At 35.3% G+C, this 26,694-nt stretch overlaps 1 protein-coding gene across 1 annotated transcript in view; it reads right to left on the bottom strand.

Annotated features, from left to right (window-relative positions):
* Positions 1–2,206: 2,206 nt before the first annotated feature.
* pvalb6 (parvalbumin 6) overlaps positions 2,207–26,694 on the bottom strand; it is a 71,534-nt gene continuing 47,046 nt past the window's right edge. Inside the window, exons 2-5 of the mRNA XM_056453432.1 lie at positions 8,065–8,133; positions 5,659–5,791; positions 5,404–5,513; positions 2,207–2,684 (exon numbers count right to left, since the gene is read on the bottom strand). Of these exons, the coding sequence (XP_056309407.1) occupies positions 2,659–2,684; positions 5,404–5,513; positions 5,659–5,791; positions 8,065–8,125 (330 nt within the window). The 5' untranslated portion in view covers positions 8,126–8,133 and the 3' untranslated portion in view covers positions 2,207–2,658. The remainder of the gene's footprint in view (positions 2,685–5,403; positions 5,514–5,658; positions 5,792–8,064; positions 8,134–26,694) is intronic.

The following is a 26,694-nucleotide window of genomic DNA, read 5'->3' as shown; positions in this document are numbered from 1 at the left end:
TATAAAATGCCCTTAAATTGGCTGCTCTGTCTGCTTAAGTGCCTATAAAGCGAATGTTCATTTTAACCTTGACAGTAATTGGTGTGACCTTCTCCTGAGGTGTCAGAGCCATTAGTACAAGCCCATTTGTAGGGATGCCTTGTATCTCATCTGCTGCTTTTTTTTTTTTTTAGGATATTTTCCTGTTTAATTAATGCTGATTATTCGAAACATAAACATGCACCTATATGTGCACTTGTGATTCAAACTTGTTAGGCTTTGACCAGAGAGTACAAGGACAAGATACAGAGGACATCATATGTGATATATCTTCTTGATCTTTTTGTTAAACAAATAAAATTATTTGAAGTTAATATCCCTGAAAGGGTCATTTTTAAAGAGTTTGTAGGACAGCTCAGCTTTGATGCGTAATAACTGTATCAAATGTTTGTTTCACATGCAGTTTTTACTTTCAGTGTGACTAACTGCTTAAAGATAAATTTGGCTTTCTTCTGAGAAATATTCACTTTCTCTTCCTCTGTTTTTTTTTTTCTTTCATTTTCTCAAATGATTCGAATGAGTAAATGCATTCAGAATTCCCAAATGCAGACATCAGTTCAATTCAATTTCAGTTCCGGATTCCTAATAGATTCATAATAATTTTTGAAATGTTTGTGCACTGAAAAAATGATTCATTGGATTAAATAATAATAATAAAAAAATAATTACTGAAGCATCTCTAACCTTTTTTTTTCGTTTTGAGCATTATAAACTCTAAATGACATATAAAGTAAAACCCAAAGTGTCTTCATTCCAAAAATACATGAACTGTGATTGTAGACCAAATTATTCAGCAACTGCTACTGTTTTAGTTTGGAAAGGTCATTTTTGAGAAAGTGCCTCTGACAGTGAGGAAGAGAAGGACACCACTATGGTCTTGGAAAACTTTTTACAGAAATCTTATTTTGCATGCTATCTTCATTAAATTTGAATTATAAAGACAGGAGACACTTGGCTTTCAAGGCATATTTTTCTAGGTTATTACATTATGTTTTCCTGTGTTTGTATATGGAAAAACAAGTATTAAACAGTACAATTTTTCTTTCTCTGACTTCATAATGTATAACTTTTTATATATTTTAGCATGAAACTTTCTATATGGGCCATAGTAAAGCTCAAAGTGTCTTCTTTCCAATAATATGTAATCTTTGTTTGTTGCTCACTGGGGTCAAGAACCGTTACTCTTTAAATTTAGGTAGGTGTAAATCTCCAGTAGTGAGTGTTGGCTAAGAGTAGTTGCAAACAATTTATATGGGTTGAATTTATACAAACAATTTAAATTTAGAAATGTTGAACTTAATTTGTTGGTTTAAATTCAGCTTATATAAATTGTTTGCGAACCTTTTTTTAGTGTAAAAACAGACTATAGATGTACAGATATTATAGAAAACAGAACACCACATACTGTACATAGATAGAAGGAGTGATAGAAATACATTAACCATTAGAATGTATGTTCTCTAAGTAATCCACAATCCTACTGCACCCCACCCATTCTTTGTATGGGAGTCGGTTGCTCTAACAAGGAGGATAAAGGCCATGGCCTCTAGCGTCTGTCACAAGAGCACCTTTAGGAGTAAGGTTTACCTGCATAGCACTTCGCTAGCTGGCTTCCGTTACACTCAGCCCCATAAAACCTCACTCCCATCCCGGACGAGCCCCCAAGTGTAACCCACCTGTCCTACTGCACCCATCCCGTTCTGAGTTGTGATCGAACTGGCGATTCTTTGTATGGGCGTTGGTTGCTCTAACGAGAATAAAGGCCATGGCCTGTAGCGTCTGTCGCTAGAGCACCTTTAGAGGTCAAAGAAAAGGGTTTACCTGCATAGCACTTCACTAGCTGGCCTCTGTTACATATATACAGTAGTATTAGTATGAATGAAATTTTGGTAGTATTACGTCTGCCATTTGTTATTAGAACATGATCTTCATGCATCAGTTGCATTGGTTCCCTCCCATTCACAAATTCTCTTGCATGGCTTCATGGGATAGTGAAGTATCCATTGGATATGTACTTAGTAGTAGGACATCCTACTACATCCTACTTATCGCCTACTTTACATTTTATACATTCTACTCAGCTCACGATTTCGGATGCATCGAGAGTGTACATTTGGCTATTTACACAAGAATGAAGAACACAAAGAGATTCACGACACACTGGAACTCTTGAGGCTTTGTCTCTTTATTGAATTTTCTTTCACAACTTGACCTCTTTCTTGGTTTGGTGTGTTTCAGAAGGGGGAGAGGAGGGAGCAGAGGAGAGAAAGATGAACAGGTCAGATTAAGATAAACACAGACAAACAATAGTGGCCAATGGAGAGTGTGTCGTTTTCTTTTCTATTATATCTACATATTGCCAGCATGAGGTTTTGTCCTGTTAAAGGTCTCTTTATCTATACACTAGCAGAAACACTCACTTCTGTATAAAAAGGAAAATAAATAGCCTAATTAGTCTGTGTGTGTGTGAGTGTGTGATGGGGTGATGTTTTTCAAGAGGGGGCATTCAAGCATGTGAGTGTGTGTGTAAGTGAGTGTTTGTGTGCACTTTAGGGGCGTGTTAGGCTGAGCTTGAGGTCAAAGGGTCATGAGGTACAGTATGAACAGGCCAAGAGTCCTTTATTCACGAACCAGAGCAGCAAACTCTGAAACAGAAAAGGATTGAGAGAGAATTAGTGTTTCTAATTGAGTGGTTTGTTCTGTAGACTATCGAAAAAATATAGCTTAAATGGGCTAATAATTTTGACCTTAAAATGGTTTATAAAAAATTTAAAACTGCTTTTATTCCATCTGAAATAAAACAAATAAGACTTTCTTTAGAAGAAAAACTATTATCAGACATACTGTGAAAAGTTCCTTGCTCTGTTACATAATTTGGGAAATATTTAAAGAAGAAAAAAAAATTCAAAGGGGGGCTAATAATTCTGACTTCAACTGTACAAAGAACAACTCACAAAGAAGTCCGTTCTAAACCAAGCAGCTTTCTGTTGTTCACTATGGCCAATTTACCTGACTAACCTCAAAATGTAAGCTTTTTGCTATCATGCTGATTATGTGAATTCATGTTTGACTAGATTTAGCCAGTGATTCAGACCACATTTTAAATAAGAATCATTCACTCATCATCAAAATTCAAAGTGTTCACTGAGTTCACCGCAACACAAATATCAAGACCAAAAATGAATACAGTCCTGGTTCACTTAGTGATCACACTGCCATTTTTAGGACCTAAACATTTGATTCATTTAGCTGTCTTTGTGTCAAACTGTGTTCATATGTCATCCAAACTGTTTGTTTGAATATGAATCCATTTTTTTGTGATGTACACCAGTACAACACTGAGTACGCTTACATGGACACCAATAATCTGATTTTGATTTGATTAAGCCAATACTCTGATTAAGAGGCTACCATGTAAACAGCAATTTTTGATTAATTTAATCTGATTAAGGTCATAATTGGACTAATAAGAAATTGAATTAGGACATGTGGAGTATGCCGATTTTAGTCGCATTATTGAAGTTCAGCACAGACATGTAAACGCCACAATTAAACTATTACTGTTGTGTAGGATTTTCGCCGCATTTTGTGACAGGATAGTCCATACACACACGGCTGTTTGACACTATTCTCTGCACCTACCGAGTCAGTGAAGGACCACAGACACCTCTATGACGAGGTATTTTCCCATACGGCGTGCAGTATCAAATTTAATTAAAATGACACTCTTACACACATACTCACTCATACTCGCATCCAATATCTTGTTTTTTACGAGGGGCATGGATGAAATGTTCCTGAATGAAAGTGAAAGTGCCAAACCGCAGTTAAAGTCGACACATTAGGAATGAAACACCCGAAATTACATGAAACTCTATAGGAAATGTGGATAGTGCGATGACGCAATGACATTAATCGAGTTATGTGCTATAACATATAAAATAGGATCATGATGCTGTTCAAAAAGCAACTCATGTAAACACCTTAATCATATTATTGTCTTATTCAGATTAAGGCAAATAATTTGATTACTGATGTCCATGTAAACGTAGTCATCAGAACAGCACAAGTTTTTTTGTTTCTTTTTTATCATCAAATCCAAACCTAATAAGCTCAAGTATTCCCTATATGAACAAGCACTTTTGGTTAAATAAACCCTGCAAAGCCTGACTTAAGACATAATAATCAGAAACATTGCTCCCTCAAAAACCTTACACATGATATTTTATATGTTAAGATTTATTTTGGATAATAAAGTCAACTAATGTAGTCTCATTGCAATATGTTTTTTGTATCTTAAAGGGGTGGTCCACTACGATATCATATTTTAAACATCAGTTTTTGTATAATGTAGCAGCGTGAACATAAACAACATTTGTTTTTTGGCTTTTATAGAGTTAGCTTAGCAAAGCTTACAGTGAGCAAAGTTAGGAGGACTACAAAAAATGCATCTAAGTTAACGATATCATAAACCCATCAGTTTATACCCCAGGAGGTGCACAGCAATGGGGGGTGGTCACAGAGGCATTGTAACACAAATAGTAAAGAAAGTATTTGCATTTGACAAAGGACAGCTCTCTCCCTATTAAGTGCTAGATTTGGCAGTTCCAATGATAAGAAGCTGTGGATTGTGAGCCACAACCTGTAAGTTTTTATATTTGTTAAAATTGATGTCTTACATAAATTCTAGCGATTCTAGTGTTAACTGTATGGTGTAGCAAGGACGTAAACAAGGATGTAAAGAACGGGAAACATTTGGCACCGCTATCAATTTAGCTACAAACAAATTCATATTTATCCATCAGACCCCTGAAAACACCAACAATCTTCACCAGTATGTGCAATGTCTGTCTATGTGTCTGCTTTCCATGGGTTTTACATTTAAAATAATGAACTTGAGTTTTCTGGTGATGTGGAGCTGATCTGCAAATCACAACACATTAGATTAGCTGGCCAATCAGAGTACATTATGGGCAGTCCTTTGGAGGAACCAGGAAATATGATAGTCATTTTCATGTTAGCTGAGTAGCAGTAATAAATGAAGATAAGGTAAAAAAAACATGGCTTTTTTTACAAATGAAGCATGAGCACACTTTATTTTGCACCCCTTAAACATTTAAAGCCTTAAAAAATACTCAGGACCACCCCTTTAAAACATTACAAATAACATAGCAGGTTTTCTTGTTTATGTTTTCTTTAACAGCAAAAACAATTACTGAAAGGCCTGTACTCTTCATGCTGTAGATTGTGTACCACAGCTTTCATTATGTTATTGCCTATCAAGGGAGTCAGGACTCCCACTGGCGCCCCCTCCAAAATAGGTGTGTGACTCCTTATTGTTACGCTTCAATCCTTTCATTTTACCTTCCGCTCCAATCTTTCCATCTCCATCTTTGTCCGCAGCCTGCAGGAATGCTTTGGTCTCCTTATCGGTCAGGTCTCTCCCGTTTGTGGCAAAGGCCTTCAGAACAAACCTGTGCAGAGGAAACCGAGCGAGTCTAACACTTTTCAAACGTCCTGTGTGTTTTCTTTTATTGTTAAAGCTTCAATTACTAAACAAATGTCAAATGTTACAAGTAAACAATTTTTTTTGTAGTGTAGAAATGATGGAAATCTTACTTGAGTTCTTCTTCCTCAATAAACCCACTATTGTCGGCATCCAGGAGGTGGAAAGCTTTCTTCACATCATCAGATGCCTTCGCCTTTAGTCCGACCATTTCAAAAAAACTCTTGTGGTTGAACGAGTCGGGAGCTAGGAGAAGATCACAAACATTGAGAGAATATTGATATTTTGTGTGGAAACTAGGAATTATTTGCCTGAAATTAAAAATCACGTCATCATTCATTCACTCTTATGGTTTTCTTTAGTTGGTTAAGTATATACACATATATAGTGGCCAGCATAAATGAATACACCTCTCACAGATCACTCTTTTAAATTCATATTTCACACTGGATGCTTTACAATCAAAATATTTGTGTATAGATTAGTCATTACCAAAGACAAAATTAGTACTAATTTAATAAAATAACAAAGAAATAAAGATCATGGTCCTAAAATTAAAACACACAAATTAATATGTCAGGGAAAATATTAAATATATATTAAAAAAAAATTAAGAAAACATTAAAAAGTACATAAAAAAATTGTAGTTTGTAATTATAATTTTTTTAAATACCTCATTTGAATTTAAGTGAAGTTTATTTAGAAACTAATTTCGAGAATATCACATGCTTATGATTGTCCACGTCTGGTCCCCCATTAGCCTTCGATTGATTCACCAATCAGATGATTCCTAACTCACAATAAATAACCAGAGTTTCTTATCTCAGTCTCTTCGTCTTGAAGAATCCCCCCACTCACCCCTACTCCCCCTCCTTTCTAGATGGGCGACACAGTGGCTTAGTGTTGCCTCACAGCAAGAATGTCTCTGGTTAAAGTTCCAACCAAACCAGCTGACATTTCTATGCAGAGTTTGCTCGTTCTCCCCGTGCTCGCGTGGGTTTTCCCCTGGGTTCTCCGGTTTCCTCCCACAGTCCAAAAAACAAGCAACTTAAGTAAATTGAAAATACCAAATTGGCATCATAGTCAGGCTCTTAGCAAGCCATATATCTCTCCTTATCTCTATATCTGTCATTAGTCAGAAATAAGTCGGGTGAGTTTATTGAGATCTACCTGTGCTCAAACTCCCCTCTCGCCTTGCTACTTGGAGGGAGCCCAGGGCTTGAGGATCTTATAAGCTCAGGACTCTCTCCCCAGACAGCATGCCAAACAAGCTTATTACCAATCATCAGCTAAGTGTGAATTCTAGAAATGTATGTTCTTTCTATTCCTAAAGATGTTCAGTGACCAAAGTCTTATTTTAATTAATATAACTGTTTAATAAAACTGTTTTGTTTAAATGCATCAAAATGTATTATCTATATTCACTAAGAAACTGATATTAAAAAACAAATATATACACACTACCTGACAAAAGCCTTTGTTGCCTATCCAAGTTTTAGGAACAACAAATAATAACTTGACTTCTAGTTGATCATTTGGTATCAGAAGTGGCTAATATGAAAGGCAAAGGCCTCTAGATTAGGCTTATTTTACCAAAATAAAATATGATCATGCCTTGATTTTTAATTATTTAATTAGGACAGTAAGGTCTGACTTTGCTTAGACAAAAGTCTCATCACTTAACAGAAATAATGTACAGTATAGAATATAAAGTCATGGTGCAGTGGAGAAAGAATTAATATTGTGTATGACTCCCATGAGCTTGGACGACTGCATCCATTCATCTCTTCAATGACTCAAATCACTTATTCATAAAGTCATCTGGAATGGCAAAGAAAGCGTTCATGCAGGACTCCCAGAGTTCATCAAGATTCTTTGCATTCATCTTCAATGCCTCCTCCTTCATCTTACCCCTTACATGCTTAATAATGTTCATGTCTGGTGAATGGGCTGGCCAATCCTGGAGCACCTTGTCCTTCCATGCTTTCAGGCACTTTGATGTGGAGGCTGAAGTGTGAGAATAAGCACGTGTGGTTTGTTATGTAATGGGCAGCACAAATGTCTTAATACCTCAGACTGTTGATGTTGCCATTCACTCTGAAGATTTCTTGCACACAGCCATACTGAATGTAACCCCAAACCATGATTTTTCCTTCACTAAACTTGACAGATTTCTTGAGAATCTTGGGTCCATGCTGGTTCCAGTAGGTCTTCGGCAGTATTTGTGATGCTTAAGATTCAGTTCAACAGATGATTCATCGGAAAAATCATCCTTCTGCCACTTTACCAAGCGATCAACTAGACATCAAGTTACAACTGGGATCGACGACAAGACTTTTGTCAGGTAGTGTGTATATTTATATTTAGTTCAAAGTTTAACATTAATTATGTGATTAATTTACACAAAGTTTAACATTAATTATAAAAGATTGACACATTTTTATATAGGTTATTTGTTTTTCAATTCATATTTTGCAGTGTTTGTGTATATTTGTAAGACTTTGGTGTTTTACAATCACCTTTACATGCATCCAGGGCTTTCTTAATATCATCATGGTTGAGGATGCTGCTCATCGCCATTTCTGCAACTGTAAAAAAGAAGCACAGGCAGAAAAAACTAAGAAAAAAATCAACAGTGATATACTGTATACTAGAACAACCACAATGCAGCATAGTACAGATCAGGACGAGCAGGAATTGATCAAATGCCTTCAAAAAGTCATAAATTATGAACTAGTGTCAAGGAGAGAGAGAAGCTGAACACCTGACATGTGTATGTGTGTGTGAGACTCTTTTTAATCCGAGAGAAAAACATCTTGCAGGCTTCTACATCTGCCATCTCATCCTGCAATATTGAAGCTCAGATGCCCACAATCCTTTAGTGATTCCACACACACACACACACACACAAACACGGACCCGGCATTCACTACCACTCTCGTTCTCTATACTTTCACAGGCTCAACTAAGCCAATTAAAAAGGTGAAATTAGCATCCCACTGCCTGAGATATAACAGCTTTCAGATGTATGCTGATTTCCAATGGTCATCGAGATTGGCTTCGCATCATTAAAGTCTGGCTTCAGTCCAAAGATTCCGAGCCGAGAGGCAGAGATCAAGATCAAAGATTGCTGGAAATATGTTTTTAATCAGCACACATTCACCAAACACTTCCTCAGAAGACCACGCACAGATTTAGACTTTGATAGTAAGCTAATAGACTGTACGGCTCAGTTCTTAAAGAGACAGTAATTAATATTTTAATTTTCAGTCTGTTCCTTGAATAATACCTTTTAATTATTTTTGTCATTTTTCTGGCTTTAAAAACTTGATAACACTGTCACTATATCAAAGATTTGTAGTAATATGAACAAGATTGGAATAACATGAGAGTGAGTACATGATAAAAAATGTATATATCAGGTGAACTGTCTCTTTAAAGTTTTCCACAATGTCATTTTCACTGCACTCTTTCACAATACTTTTCCTTGTTTTGGTGCGTCAATCTTTTCAAAAGCTTGATATAACATTGTGATCCACACTCTTATTTTCAGCCTTCTTACTTCATCTTATTTTGCATTTGTTAGGAAAAGATACTAAAGACATAAATGTTTGGCTCAACGCCTTTTACAAAGTGTGTAAAGCATTTTAATCCATCCAACCACCTTTTAAAACTACTTTTAAAAAAGCTTTTAAACTCCCCTGCCTGCCTGATATGCTGAAATGTTCCACAATCTGGCTTGTGGCTTTTTATTCTCTTTACTTCATCCATGTTAAGCTTTGTTGACACAATCTGCATTTTAAAAAGCATGATAGAAATGAAGGGAAATTAAATTGATTATATTGACATCATTCATTTGCCAACTCATTAAATTATTTTCAATTAAATACTTGACAATTTCCATGTAATCTACAGCTGGGAAAATAAGTATTGAACACGTCTCCGTTTTTCTCAGAAAACATATTTCTAAAGGTGTTGATGACTTGAAATTCTCCCCGGATGTTGGTAACAACCAAAGAAATCCATATATGCAAAGACAACAAAAGTAATTAGCTTACAAATTAAGTTATGTGTAATAATATTAAATGACACAGGGAAAAAGTAGTGAACACAGGAAGAAAGGGAGGTGTATGAAGGCAGTGAAAGCCCAGACAGCAGCTGAAATCTCTCAATAGTTCTTCAGCAACTCTCAGCCCTTCAGTTTTGTAAATGAATATTAGCTGCTTCAGTCCAACATCTACAATATCAGGTTGATGAAGATGAAACCACATTTTCAGCAAGACAATGATCCAAAACACAGCCATAGAAACTCTCAAATGCTTTCAGACAATTAAAATAAAGCTGTGGAATGGCCCAGCCAATCACCTGACATGAATCCAACAGAAAATACAAAATCAAGATCATATTTGAAAGATGAGACTCACAGAACAATCAAGATTTTTACACTCTGTTGAAGTCTGTGAAAAACTCACACCTGAGCAATGCATGTGACTTCATTCTTCATATGAGAGGTGTCTTTAAGCTGCCATCACCAAAAAAAGTCTTCTATATCAAGTATTAAACATGTTTTAGTAGTTCAGTACTTTCTCTTGGTTTCATTCAATTGTTATTACACATAACTCATTTTTCAAATATTATACCCAAGAAAAAGCATGACATGTTCAATACTTATTTTCCCTGCTGTTTATAATTCACATAATAGGTTAACCTGCAATATTACCATAATCAAAATCCACAATTTAGGATGACAACAATCAAAATGTACCTCACCAATAAACTTTCATTTGTATGAATATGGAAAATAAAATGACTAAAAACATCAGATATATATATCGTCAGCAAATATATGAGCCTTTAAATGATTTCAACACAACTACAGTAGCATACTCATTAGTCAGAAAGTTTTTAGCAGTTCTCTCTGCTCCTTTCTACTGGTTTACATTGACAGACTGATAGACCTTCACCTGCCCACGGTGAAAAAAAATCCACAGGCTTTTTTTCTATCTGGCGGTAGGCAGGTGCAGGTGCAGGTGCGCAGCGAAAGTACAGCTTGTATTTTTGCCTTTGGCTGGCTCCTCAATGCATTGATCTGGATCAGGTGGAGGTCAGATGTGCAAAAACAAGCTTCAGCACTGCTGACTGGAATACAGCGCGACTGCTGACTGTTCTCAATGACGTCTGGTACAGCGAAACCTTTCTGCTCACTGATTATGTAGAAGTAATGCAAATACAATGTTTTATAAACTGCAGACACATTCAAGATCTATCTATCTATCTATCTATCTATCTATCTATCTATCTATCTATCTATCTATCTATCTATCTATCTATCTATCTATCTATCTATCTATCTATCTATCTATCTATCTATCTATCTATCTATCTATCTATCTATCTATCTATCTATCTATAAACTGTTTTTATCTATCTATCTATCTATCTATCTATCTATCTATCTATCTATCTATCTATCTATCTATCTATCTATCTATCTATCTATCTATCTATCTATCTATCTATCTATCTATCTATCTATCTATCTATCTATCTATCTATAAACTGTTTTTATCTATCTATCTATCTATCTATCTATCTATCTATCTATCTATCTATCTATCTATCTATCTATCTATCTATCTATCTATCTATCTATCTATCTATCTATCTATCTATCTATCTATCTATCAATCCACATGCTTTTCAAAATAATAATTTATTACCCTTGCATTTTCATATCCTGTTTGCTGCCACAAACATTCAGTTAAAATGGATTTTAAAATGCATTACAGAGAGAAAGGAAATACACATGGATATGAAGACAGGTAGGCTAAATAAAGCTGCAGGTAAATATCATTCCAGTAATACGATACAGAGTATCAGAAACGTCACAGATCACAAAGCCTGAATATTTCTCATACTTTGCTGACTGAATTTACTCCATGTGCATAAAACCGAGGAGAATACATTGTGCAAACTGAGCAAAATGTTAAATCTGTTCCTTTCTGAACAAAATAAAAAAAATTTTCCTTAACTCTCATAAACCTGACACAGACTTTCAGCGTGAAATGCTCCATTTTGTGACCCCTGATGAATAATTCAAACATAAGTGGGAAAAGTTTTTAAACAGGTGCTCACAGACATATTGTTCTAGCTGTGAACATGGACCTTAGCTGAGGTGTCAGTGTTATTAATGCAGGTCCTTCATGAGGTTAAAGGTACGAGACATTGCCAACACAAAGGCGAGTGAGAGACAAAATGTCCTAGTTAGTTCCTTTTGTTGTTGTTGTTCTTAGAGGGATTAACTGCATCTGTTTTAGAAAATAAAACCATGTCCTGCTCCAGGCTTAATTAAAGTGTGTCTTAACAAAATCAGCTTTAATCAAAGCACACTGTTCATATCATTTATCTATACAAACCCCTTTTATTTTTTTCCCCCTGATTTCAGAGATGAGATCGACGGTCTTTGATATCTCTCTTCACCCTCCCATCACTCTTCTGATACACATCTTACTTTAACCATCTCATTCTCTATGTTTCCACCCTCATTCATTCCTCTTTGTTAAAATAACTCATTTATTCAAGATAAAATACAATAGCTGAGGCCTTTTTTGTCATATGGTGTTGCTTTATTTGTTTTTTATTTACAAGCAAACTTAGTAAATTTAAATTCAAACTCTAAATTTAATGATGATATGTCTAGCTACTGTAGATGTTATATATATATATATATATATAAAGATGTGAATCTCCCGTTTCACCACATCGCAAAGGTGCCCTATTGAATCGAGACCTGGTGACTGTGGAGGCCATTTGAGTTTAGTGAATTCATTGTCATGTTCAAGAAACCAGTCTGAGATGATTTACACTTTATAAGATGGAGTGTTATCCTGCTGGAAGTAGCCATCGGAAGATGGGTACGGTGTGGTCATAAAGGAATGGACATGGTCAGCAACAATACTCAGGTAGGCTGTGGCGTTTACACAATGCTCAATTGGTACTAATGGGCCCAAAGTGTGCCAAGAAAATATCCCCTATACCATTACACCACCACCAGCCTGAACTGTTGATACAAGGCAGGATGGATCCATGCTTTTATGTTGTTAATGGCAATTCTGACTCTACCATCTGAATGTCACAGCAGAATTCAAGACTCATCAGATCAGGCAACGTTTTTCCAATCTTCTATTGTCTAATCTTGGTTAGCCTGTGCAGATTGTAGCCTCAGTTTCCTGTTCTTAACTGACAGGAGTGGCACCCGGTGTGGTATTCCGCTGCTGTAGCCCATCTGCCTCAAGGTTTGATGTGTTTTGTGTTTAGAGATGCTCTTCTGCATACCTTGGTTGTAAATAAGTGGTTATTTTAGTTACTGTTGCCTTTCTATCAGCTTGAACCAGTCTGGCAATTCTCGTCTCACCTCTGGCATCAACAAGGCATTTGACCAAAGACATGTGGTATCAGCGAATTAAATAAACTAAATTGGCCGTAGTGTATGTGTGAATGAGTGTGTATGAATGTTTCCCAGTACTGGGTTACAGCTGGAAGAGCAACCGCTGTGTAAAACATATGTGAAAGTTGGTGGTTCATTCAGCTTTGGCAACCCCTGATTAATAAAGGGACTAAACTGAAGGAAAGTGAATGAATCAATTAAAAAAAGATACAAATTCTTTGTTTTAACTATAAAGTAAATGTAAAAAGTTAATGTCACGGAAAAAGCCATCCTAAAAATTTTATTAAAAAGCCATAGTTATATAAACATAAATTATTTAACGTCATTATCTAAAAGCAAACTTACCCAGGGGGAAAAAAAGATTGTAGTAAAATACTGTGTGACCCACTGCATTACTTATGTTTAATGCCAAATGTCTATTTATATAAATATGAATCACGTGATATGACTGCTAGGGATGGTGCTACAATCCTCTAGAAGACTTTTTCTTCTTTCTCTCTTTTATGTCTCACTCAGAGTGTTTCCCAGAAGGCATCGTTCTTCGTGTAAGGCTTTCCCTTTTCTCCCATCTCAAAGTCTCCAATTCCCCTTCCTGAGGGCTAATTTTATCCCTCTCCTTGCAGCTCAGAGAAACCCCGGGACCCTAGAGAATCATCTCTAATCCTGCGGCATCATCAAGTGTAACTGTCAACCCAACAGAGGCAGAAAATGTGGAGACTACAGAAGACGGGGATGAAAGAGAGCTGAGGAATCAGCAATGACAGCAGCGGTTATATCTGAAAGGTGCTCTTAATGCCCTCAACTCTAGTATATTTGACCTCTAGTCTCAAACCAAACCTTCAAACTGCCTCAAAATGGCAGGGGCAATACTTCTACAGATGAGGTACTGTCATGTATACTATCGTAAGAGTGTGTGTTGGGAAGCTTGTTTGAAGTTGTAGCTTCCAAACCACAAGACATCAAAATTTAAAGACATTCAAAAGTCAATGGTTGTTTTATAAGTAGCAAGCTATGCTACAAGAAAAAATGTCGATTATTAAACAAGGTAATACTTCTTTGTTTGTCTGCCAATTTGCTGTGTTTTCTGATCACCATAGATTGGCATGGGAAGAGGATATTGGAATTAACATTTCAAATGATACCTGGAAGAGGAGCCGAAGCGAATTCATACCTGTTCTATCAAGGCAAGATTACAACTTATACAGTTTCAAGTGGTACATAGGCTACATTATACCAAAACTAAACTCAATAACATTTTCCCTTCATATTCCCCTATAATCCCTGAGTTTTAGAAGAAATTTTTTCAGTTTTATTTAAATGTTTCAGGAGAAAACATTAGTCCAGATATTGATTTAGCCCTGTTTGGATGCTCTGACCCTGTTAGCATGGTCACATAATCAGCAAATGTCTCTTATCTTTGGTAAAAGGGTGATCTTGATGGATTGGAAGTCCACTTTACCACCTACTTTCATAAATGGCTGACTGAAATGGTTGCTGGTCTTATTCTTGAAAGAATTCATTTTGCTAAGGCAGATGCTTCTAAAAAGTTTTTTAAAAATCTTCCTTCCGTATCTTTTTAAGAGTTGAAAGTAGGGACATTTTTACTCTTTCTTTTCCACACCATATTCTATGTTTTGTGTTTGATCATGTAAAACCTCTGTATATTATATACTCTAAGTGGTGCATGTTTGGATGGACTGGTGCTTGTTTTTATTGTTTGTTTTTGTGTGTTTTTGTTTTAATTATTATTATTATTTAGTATTTTTTTTATTAATTTACTTATTTAAATTTCTTTCTGTTTTTCTCCTTATCATTTGTATAAAAGTATTATAGATTGTATATATTATATATATATAAATAGATTGTAAAAGTATTATAGATTGTATACATGCTTTTTGTTCTGTTTTGTACTTATAAAAAGCTGATTTAAATTAAATATATATAAAAAAACAAGGTTATACATTTACATTTACATTTAGTTATTTAGCTTACAAATGAGGACAAGGAAGCAATTTACACAACTATAAGAGCAACAGTGAACAAGTGCTATAGGCAAGTTTCAGGTAAGAGACATATTTTAAAATAAAGGTTATTTTTGCCATTGGAAGCTCCATAAAGAACATTTATAGAGCATTTTAATTGGGCAAAAGCTTCTTAGTAAAATCTTTATATTACAAATTTCTTCACAATAAGAAAAAAAAAACGCTAAAATTTGAAGAACATTTACTGAAATTTTACAAAAAAGAAGATATTTTAAAATAAATTTTTGTCCACATAATTAAAGTCAATGGGATTTATTGTTGTTTGAAACCAAATGTCTTCAAAATAAATGTATTTATCCTGTGAACGATGTTAAAGTGACAATTTATATAAACTATAATATATCAATGTCCAATTGTACTCATTTAAATATGAACTGTAATGTTATTTACAATCAGAGAAGAGTATTTTTCTAACACAAAAATGATGTAGAATTTGGGCTAGACTGGTATTGGCAATCCTAGCAATTCTCATGTACATGAGGTACGTGATGATAAAATGTACAATGAATGCAATGTAAGCTTCTATCTAAAAAATATAAATGATTGTTGCATCGCATACTCAGCTGCAAGGTGACAGAAAAAACAGCAAAGTAGCAATTTGTTCTTCTACTTGTTGGAAAAATGAGCTTGTTATGGAGAAACGTACATTCAAAACAGATGAGCTGTTGTCATGCTACAGAAAAATGTCCTTTTAGTGCCAAAAGAAAATTTAACACAGTCTTGATGCACTTTTAGGCAAATCATTAAACAACCATGGTTTGCTTTTTGGTCAAGTGAAAAAAAATCTTAGAGGGCTAACAATATTGACCTTTTTTATTTTTTTATTTATGTAGTTTAAGCCAAATTGAATGGAAATAATATAATGTGAAAAACTGATTGCCACCAAATTCCACACCAAATCACACTTGAATGAGTTATGAAAGTTTGTGACAATGAAGACTGACCTGTAAGATTCTGAAATATCAGCATTGTCTTCACAGAATAATTTTAACATCAAATTTCAATTTTAGTCCCTTTATTAATCTGGGTCGGCACAGCAGAATGAACCGCCAACTTATCCAGCATATGTTTTACGCAGCGGATGCCCTTCCAGCTGCAACCCATCTCTGGGAAACACCCATACACTCTCATTCACACTCATACACTACGGACAATTTAGCCTACCCAATTCACCTGTACCGCATGTCTTTGGACTGTGGGGGAAAACCGGAGCACCCGGAGGAAACCCACACAGGAGGGAGAACATGCAAACTCCACACAGAAAAGCGAAACTGGCCCAGCCGAGGCTCAAACCAGTGACCTTCTTCTGTGAGGCGACAGCGCTACCCACTGCACCACCGCACTGCCTGATCTAATACTCTCATAATAACTCTAATTTTGACAGAGTGTTATGGTAATTTCTTGAAAGTGATCATCTCAATTCTTGAGAATGTGATGAGACAGCTTTAGAAATGGGGAATGCTAACTCCCTAGGCAGTGTGCTGACTAATGAACAGGGGAGGAGATTGAAACACACCCTAAAGCCTTATTGAAGACACTGAGGGAAAGAGAAAGCAGCGAACAAGAGCACGTCTTCAACAACAGGAGGAAGGGATGAACAGAGAGACTTCAAAGGCGCTGAGAGAATGAGAAACAAAGGAAAGCAAACCAGCGCTGGAGAGGAACAGAGGAGTGAGATGCGTCTCAAACAGTACAAACGCCTCATCTCATTTTGGTAGCAGAATTCAGAACTTGTATCCATCGTTGACTTTTTGCATGTATTGACCTTAGTCTTCACATATGAGCAGGCGCAGCCGCTGGAAATGTTTTGGGCTTGAGACTGCCAGTCTCATTCACCTCCATTGAGTTTTAGACATGAAAAACAGCTTGATATGCTGCTCGATACTGCAAACTGATATTTTATTATTCTACACTTGTTTGTAGAGCAAGTAGTTTGACCATTTTCTGTAGTTTATAGTCATTTTTCCCATACAGACTATTGAATCAGAAGTTCTGAAACAATCACAAAAAGGAATAAGGTCAAAAGCATGCCTAATAAACTGCACTTGAGGCTTTTGTAAAACTAAAGGCTTGATCACATCAAGCATGATATAAACCGCTAAATGCTCTAAAAATAATTATTAGGTATAAACAACAGCAGACTTCAGACCACAACTATAACGATAAAGATGTGGAGTAATGATATTGTTGGGATCACTTTCAGAATGAATATTCCTACCTAATGCTAACACACTGACAACCAGCTATGAACAAATAGTTATGCCTTACAAAATAAGGATAGACATTAAATGGAATTTATGCAAGTCAGGCGGGCAATTTAAGGCTTGTACACTGTAAAACAGAACAGTCAACTTTATCAAATGAAATGAGTGTAGTTAACTCAAAATTGACAGAAAGTTAATTCTACTCATTTGAAAAGAGTTTTGAACTCAGTGTTGAAGGAAATGAGTTAATTAAATACCTCATTACTGTAACTTAAATGGAGTAAGTTTACAGTACACATATAGATTAGTTTTAACTCAAATGGTTTGTAGCAATCGGTTTCCTCAAACGGTTTGAGTTGCCTAAACTTATTGGGTTTTACAGTACTCAGTTGGTTTAAGTTATCTTCATTTATTGAGTTTTGCTGTGATCAAATTGCTTCATTTACTCAAATGGATTAAGTTCACAGTACTCATTAGGATTAGTTTTTGAACTTAAATGGTTTGAGTTACCTTAACTTTTTGGGTTTTCATTCAGAGACAGAAACCGGCGGACATGCTTTATTTAATCATAAAGGTAAACACAAAACAAAAGTTTCCATCCAGAGCTCCATCACGGGACTCAATAATAGTAAACACTCGCTCCATCGGGCTTGCGGCTCTTAGCACCGCCCACACTCGTCACCGATACCAAGCCGACCAATCACAGAGCTTGCGCTGTGCGCCGTTGCGATGTGTAGTTTCATTTTTTTGAGAAGTGTGTGTCATCCTCAGCGTCAGCCATGGCGAGGACTATGCAAGCGCGCGAAGGCTGCACCGCACCATACGCGTGCTCTTGCCGCAGAAGTATAAATCAGCCTAGCTTCAGCATCTTTGTGTTACAATACACTGATTGCTAATGCTAAATTCACTGTTCGATTAGATAGATTAATTTACACAAGCTGGATTCAATGGTCATCTGGACATCTGGGGACATCTGCTGGTTACAAGGAGGTCATGCAACAAAAAAGAAAAGCAGCATAAACTATAATAAACAGATTGTTATAATTATTCAGTGTGGACACAAATATATTTATCATTAATTTTATATTAAAAGTTGTCGTGCTTGGAGTGAACATGCCTTAAATGTGAAAAACCCAAAACTGTAAATGCTACCATAATAAGTAAAATTCCGGGGGACCATCAGTGTCGCATGGGGACATAAAACGTGCCAATAATAGATCTGTGTGTACTATAACATGTAAAACTGGAACATGAAAGGAATATTCCTAAAGCAGCTCATGTAAACAACATTATAATGTTGTGTTGTTAAGAATAAAGTAAATAATTGGGTCACACTTTATTTTGATGGTCTGGTTGTTGAATTTAGGTTACATTGCATCCTAATGCCAACTAATTCTCATTAGATTATAAGTAGACTGTTAGGTTGGGGTTATGGTTAGTGTCAGTTGACATGTACTTGCAAAGTTTCTTATAGTCAGTTAGATGTCTGTTGAAGGAGCAGTGTCAACAGATATTAAGCAGACAGTCTACTAATACTCAAATGGACCAATTTGACCAAAATAAAGTGTTACCAATAATTAGATCTCTGTAAAAACTCCATGTAAAAGTACCCATGTAAAAGTATGACCAGACCAAACCAAATCAGATCACAGATGACAGGCCCACAAACCTAATCAACAAAGACCAAGGATCAAATACAAACATGTAACAATTCCAGCCTTTCTATAATATTTGTAGAACTGAAGTGCGCAAGAATGTGCATGTGCCCTAAAAAAGGACATAAATAGGAAAGACAAACTTTGTTTTAATACACCGGATTTGGTCTGGTAGTTTCATACAGCCTCTTCCAGTCTATAATGTCATTAGCATTATTCAGTCAACAACACTGACAAGAAAATGAGAAAACCCACCGACTGCGCTTCATTTATTTCTTTGTTTACTAGTGCTGATTGTTTGCTTTAATTATTACTCGGAGCGATGTTTATTTAATTGAAAAATAATTGAAAGCTACATGCCATCATTTCAATAGTTGTTTTTTAGATTGCAATACTTTATTAATTAAATAAGAGGTGTTTTATGAATTATTATGTTTGCTGTGGTAATTGTGAAACATAATTTGGTTTTGACCTTTAATAAGACTAGCCAGTCTAGATCTGTCCAGACTACATGTCCATTAAATGAACACAATTTGAGATATATAATAATGTATTTTTGTTTATTTTGAAGTCTCATCAAGGCTCTATTTGTATGACTATAAATTATGATAATATATTATATGTAACATGTTTCTAACAGGAATTAGCATTAGATCGCACAGATTAGCATGGCGCTAACATATTTTATTGTATTATCACAATGTAAAATCATAATTATTTTCTTTGACTAGCAAAGTAATTAGGCTTCTATAGTGATTATTAAAAATAACACACAACACAGAACAAGTAATACAATGCAAATGAAGTTCAAAATTCATTTTTCAGCCTGATCTTACAAGGAAATGTAACTATTTTACATTTTGTCAGGTTAGTGGCTTCACTAACCTGTGTTCATATGAATGAGTAGGAGTTCAGTCGTAGTGTAATTGTGTGATTTTTAAAAGGAGGCATGGCACCAAACCTCACCCCTAAACAGTAAAGTCTAGATAGGATTTCGGCCGCTTGTATCTGAGATCTTGTCCTTTTGGTCATGACCCAAAGCTCATGACCATAGGTGAGTGTAGGAACGTAGATTAACTGGTAAATCGAGAGCTTTGCCTTTCGGCTCAGCTCCTTCTTTACCACAATGGACAAGTACATTGACCATGCTACTACTGCCACTGCACTGATCCACCTGTCAATCTCACGTTCCATCCTTCCCTCACTCGTGAACAAAACCCCAAGATACTTGAACTCCACCTAGGGTAAGGACTTTCCTCTATGGCAAACCACCTTTTGACCGAAAAATCGAAGGTTATAGGACCACGACAACCCAATCGTCGGGCACAGAATCTGGCTCTTGGCACATGGAATAATAAAATACAATAAATGGGAAACTTAATAAATAACATAAATAATTCTTGTAACTTCTAGACGCAACCGTACCTGATGTAGCAACAACCCCCTTAAACCGAACTGTTATTGGGGGATAAGCAAATCGTACTAAATTGTACATATGGGATCTTACAAATTCAGATGAATTAGCTCTAAATTAAAAAGTTTTGAATTACTGTGAGATTGTGTTGCATATTTTTTTACTGTAGAATTACAGTGCTAATATTTACAAAATCAAGGGCATAGAATTGGTATGAACAGAGGGGACATGTCCCCACCAATATCCACCAATTACTGAAATGTCCCAATAACTTCAAAATAAAGTAATGCTCCGTCAACTCTTAACCAACACGTGCACCAAGTCAAGTTCGCTACGAGTTCACTGTAATACTGTTAGCCAAGGCTGTGCAATTAATTAAAATTCAGTTTTGATTTTGGCCTCCATGATTTTGGCCTCCATGATGATTATGAAAAACAATAATTGGTGTAAAATAGTTTCTCTTTATTCATACCTCCTTAAAGCCAGACTGCAGTAAATTCATGCAAATTGACTTTTGCAGCATTGGGACGTGATTGTTATTTGTATTGTTAAGTTTTTATCTTTAATCATGTTTTTATGTCCCCACCAATGTCAAGAGCGAATCTACACCCTTGTACAAAATAATTTTCGAACACTACACAGAGTTTTTCCTGCATGGCTTAAAACGATTCTTATTCAAACTTATTCATTGTACTTGTAATTTTATCAAGTAGAACATTATCTTTTTTTAAAATGCTAACGATAAATTTAATTAAATGCATGACTAGTCTGTTGGTAGCTGTGAATTGTCAAAAGGTGGTACAAAATCTCTATTCAAACCCCACTTCATCTTTAATGTTTAATCATAAAGCTAGTTTCAAAGTACATCTCTCAACATTACTGCAAAAAATAAATTGATCATGTGATCACGATGTAATCAGGCACACTTAATAAAATGGAAGTGAAAGTATAACAAACTAATGGAACATACTGCATCTCTCACATGCCACACAGGAACAACATGACACACAGAGAGACTGGTTCATAACCGCACGCCTCTGGCAGCTTCATAATGGGAATACAGTATTCACTGACAGAAATGCAATCGCACACACTTTTTATTCATACTGTCTCAGAGATCAAGAGAGAAAAAGAAACAAAAGCAAATCATAAGAGACTCGGCTTTCATCAAAAATGAACACGCGGGAGAGGAGAAGGAAACACAAACATTCAACAACAAATAGCAGTGAAAAATGTCGCTGGAGGTTGAAAGGAGACATTTTATAAGTTTTAAACAAGGTCAAGTTTGAGGACCTTCAAAAACAAGTGCAACTGTGCCGAAGACTGAGAGGCGTTTCTCTCCCACTGTCTTTTAAAAGTGATCGGCTGCTGTTTTTCAAAGTAAGCTGGAATAGATATACTTTACGATGCTTATGAATTTTTAATGTATGTGCTTTGGGAGAGTCAAGGTTTTCAGAGCAGTTTGTGTATTTAGAGGTGAAAACACAACACAATGACAGTGGGAGACATATAGACTTTAATAAAATCACAATCAATTAAAAACACTATAATTGAATAACATTATTAAAACAAGCATAGCTCCCACTCCTATAATTATTTAGCCAATTCAATTCACAAATGAGGTTTAGATTAAATACGTAATTAATTAAAATATATAGCCTAAGTGTTTTTTTTTTTTTTTTTACACTTTTGAGTGACCATAATTATCAGTGGACAAATTAAAAATCTGTTTAAAACTTCCCGGCACTCAGGCACGGGTTAAGAATTCAAAGGTTCCTCGACACAATGTCTTGTAGGCCCCCTACCTAGCCGCAAACCTTTAGTTGAATTCAAAAATAAGATTAATATAACATTTTTAAAATAAAATTAATGTATAAGGTTTTGCCAGCATTTTTTAAATAAATGATATACAGTACATATATTTCTAGTCTACAAAGATTTAACTTATTTTTAAAGCATTTAAAGCATATTTGACAAAAAAAAATACTAATACTAACAAGTGAAAATAATGGTTTTTAATATACTTGTTCAAGTTCACTGAAACAGTACTAAAATATATATATTTAAGGGTATTTTTAATGTATAATGTCTACAAACTTATAATGCACTTGATTTGGATATCACACCTCACCAAACCAGTTCTATGAATCTTATTATGGAGTCCTCCATAATACACACACTTATTAATTGTCTTCCTTGTGATAAAGAGTAGATAAAATCTGATATGTAGTGGGAGAAAAAAGACGAACGTGTTCATCAGATGTTGGATTCGAACCGGCTTCAAGATCGATTGCATCAAAAGATATTGCCACGCGTATTACGAGCTACGCCAAACACGCTGCTGTCTGTTGCGCTCTTTAGTTATTTTAAACTAACCCCCCCCCCCCCCCCTAGACACTTCAAAATCGGCATCCCCCCCCCCTCTAGTATCAAATGATGTTTAAACAAAGTCTGAAATGTTTTCAAGAATGTCCAAAAAGTGATGCTATATACACAAAAAGCATAGTGCACACGTTCAATAAAAAGAATTCAACACAATTTAACTACAGTATATATAATTATATATTAATTACTGTATGTATATATAGTACTCAGCATAATTGAGTACACCCCATTTTGAAAAAAAACATTTATATCCATTTCTCAGTGAATATAGGCAATGTATTTTGGTGCATTTAAACAAAACAGATTTAATGAACTGATATATTTATTAAAATAATATTTTAGTTACCAAACATATTTAGAAACTGAAAGATAATACAATTCAATTCAAAAAATTACAACCTACAAAATTTCAACTAAATGTTTTTTTTTTCTTCTCGTGATTTTTCCTCTTTTTTTTTAATTTGTATTTAATATTTTTCTATAACATAAACTTGGGTGTACTGGTTTTTGGCCTGGTATTGTAAGTTATTTTGTTAAATAAGCTCCACTTATAAACTGCGTTATCAACAAACAGAGCAAAACTGTTAAAAAGCAGATGAGCTTTGATGTATCTGTGCTAAAATTGTAAATAAAATTATAAACCAAAGTCCTTATTATCTGAACAACAGTGAATAAAATTATACTTCATCCCTTGTTTATTATTTGCATACAAGCTCGGCTTCTTGTCGTTTTTTACAATTCCTCTATAGAGTTAAACAGATGACCAGCCAATCTACAGGTTATAATCTCCTTTTTGCTATTTTCTAGGGTGATACTGTATGTCTAGGCACCCTCTATAGAATACTGTATTCTCAATAGTATCTGCATAATATCATTACACCTGCTTCAGTCAAGGTATGGCAGTAAAGTTCCTTGATATACACAATTAGGCATTTTACATTATCTTTTGCTCCAGGTTAATCCACACCAGTGGTAAAAAGAGATGCAGAAATGACCCCAGATTTAGAAACAACAAGCCAGTTGTGAAAGCAGTGGGAGATACAAAGATGAGTTGCTAAACAGAGCTGTTTTGCCAGCGGTTTGTAAGGTGTTCGGTGTGGTTTTGCCCCTTTGGTATGACACCCACCCACCCGTTCTGTGCCAGTAATTCCAGTGTGTGAGGCTTGTACTCTAATGAGGAGGCTAAAGACTGCGGCCTCTAGCGTCTGTTGCTAGAGCACCTCTTGAGATTAGGGGAGCAAGGTTTACCCTCATAACACACAGCAGCTGGCTTTAGTAACAGTTGCAACACCACTGGGTTTGCTAATATTTTTAAACCAAGTCACTGTTGGCATACCATAGGGGTTTTCCATAGATATATACAGTACACTAGATATCGCATATACAGACCCTGAGCATGCGTCAATTCCGCCGCCACAGTTGTACAGTGCTCCCAAGACTGAAGTCATTCAACTGCACTCAAGACTAAAGCCAATCTGAAGATGCTGGACTTGTAGTAATACATAATTGCTGGACGGATGCTGGACGGATGCTGGACGGATGTAGTAACGAGCAAAGTAACGTTATTGATGATAATACAGTCACTTACTGCACTAAACATAAGGCAAAGTGGCACCAACTCGTACTAATTTCTAGACTTATGCTAGTTTTGTTGAATAAAATCAGCAAACAATGTAGGCTAAATGAAATATGACAACAAGACACTGCGGTGCCAGAAACTTGTATTATTCTGGGCTAAGTGAAGTAACGGCTAGTTTTTGAAGTAACTTATAAGGGTGCCTGATAACATAACAGTGTCTGCGCCTCAATGTGCAGACTTTCCACCCTAAATTATTGAATATTACAAATGTTATATACCATTTAGATCAGAAAGGTGGATATGTACATTGAGACACAGGGATATTGATGATTCATATGAATTGTTCATAACAAATGAATCACTCCCTCCGTTAGAATTAAAAGTGAAAGCAGGAGAGGAGGTGTTTCAGGACATGGATTAGATTCAAATTCAACAGATAGGGAGGATAATACATTTCCATGTACACAAACACGCACTCTTTAATAAAGAAACAGTTGCAATGCATCACTGTATTTTATTTAACATTTTGAAATAAAGTTTACTTAGGATAACTAAAAAAGATAACTAGGAATATTGGATAAAATAGAAATCTCAAAAATCAGGGAATGAGTGAATAATTGCAGGTCACAAGATTAGAATAAAGAGGGCAAAAAGGACAGAATCTTCTACTTAACAGGAACTCATATTGAAAAGGGCCCAAATACTCCCTCTAGCAATACAACCCTCTCAGTGCAAAGCTTTGGACGCACATGATGAAGACTGTGATTTAGAAATCATGAAAGACATATCTTTAGCTGAGCCCAGAAGGAGAGTTTTACATTATAGCAAGCTCAGCGATCCATCAACTTTAGCAAAACGCAGCCGCATGTGAGCAAATACAAAGGCCACAGCAATCTATTAGAGACAACATCAGTGCAGGTCTATTAACGCTCTGAATAAAGAAGTGGAAACTTAAGAATATATTTGTAGTAGCTATGAGTGAATCTGAAGAATGTCACTGAATGGAAACTGGTAAAAAAAAAAAGCTCTTTAGTGTTCATCAGGGACTCTGACTTTAGTCTGAAACAACAATCAATGTAACCTTCTGGGTCTCTGCTAAAATGTCTTTTAGTGTTTGGAGCTTTAAAAACGAAAGACGCTTTCACTGTTGTAATTTGACCATTCTCTTTAGAGATTTACAGCTATCTGTTTTAATTTTTCTTTCTTGTAAACTATATATCAAACACATACGTTTCAAGTCGGTGTTTACAATGATTAGTATTATAAAATCAATTAATGCATTTTTTAAAAATTACAGATATGAAATACTTTACATGTTCATTGCTATATTGATATTCTACAGATATTTTATAATTTAAGTCAATGCTGATAATGATAATTAATAAATATTAATTAATAATAATGAAATTACTATGGAGCCAGATCAGTCTCAATAATAATACATTTGCATTCATAAAATTCATAAATGAGGCACAGCACAATTCGTAAATTCAGAACACAATTCATGAATCATTAAGAGTTTAGATTTTTCCCTTGACTCTAAGAGGAATGATATCTTTAAAGCTATGATCAATTTAATTAGAATAATATAGGCTGATAATTTAATAAGTGATTTCTATAGGATTATTTTGCTGCATAAGTGGCAAAGTATCTGCATCTAAAACTGAATTAGATAATAAATGCATTTATATAACAATTAAAGCGGCAAAATTTTGTGGGATTCAATTCAAACATCACGGAGGTGATCAACAAAATTATATTCTGAAAATGCCAGCAGGTGGCAGCAAGTGGTTGCATTACTAAACGAGTTGTTTATTTCACCGATTTGTTTGAATCAGTGATTCATTCAGTAAGATTTGCTACTGAATGCATTGATCCAACTGTTCGCGAATGACATGAAGATCATCGTTCTCAATATTACTGATATATAACGTTAATCAGCTTATTTAATTAAATACTGCTAAAACAGTTTGTTTTATTTTATATAAAATAACAAAAATAGTGGAGCTTCTTGAGTTGGTTCAGTAAGGAGTGTTTTGATTGGTGGATTAAAAACTGACCACGATTGGTTAAGTTTTTTTTAAAAAAAATTCATGGTCAGTCTATATTTTCTCACCAGCCAATAAAAGTATTTGTCATTATTAATAATTTACATATTATTTAAATGCAAAGCAACTTAATTGAAATATGGCAAACCCCCAAAATCTGGATCTTAATAAAGCCCAGAATTATCTTAAAATGCACCAATTCATATAATAAACTGTGACATAAGTGCTTTCAGAGAAATTCACTATAAACAAACGTGCTCTACAGTCAATAAAAGTGAATTACTTGGTCCCAGAGGAACAAAACACACACACACACACACACACACACATAAACTCTACTCCACAGTTATTATGAAATATTGAAAACCTCTAATG

This window comes from Danio aesculapii, chromosome 3, assembly GCF_903798145.1.
Source record: "Danio aesculapii chromosome 3, fDanAes4.1, whole genome shotgun sequence".
NCBI lineage: Eukaryota > Metazoa > Chordata > Actinopteri > Cypriniformes > Danionidae > Danio > Danio aesculapii.
This window is presented reverse-complemented; position numbering and strand designations above follow the sequence as displayed.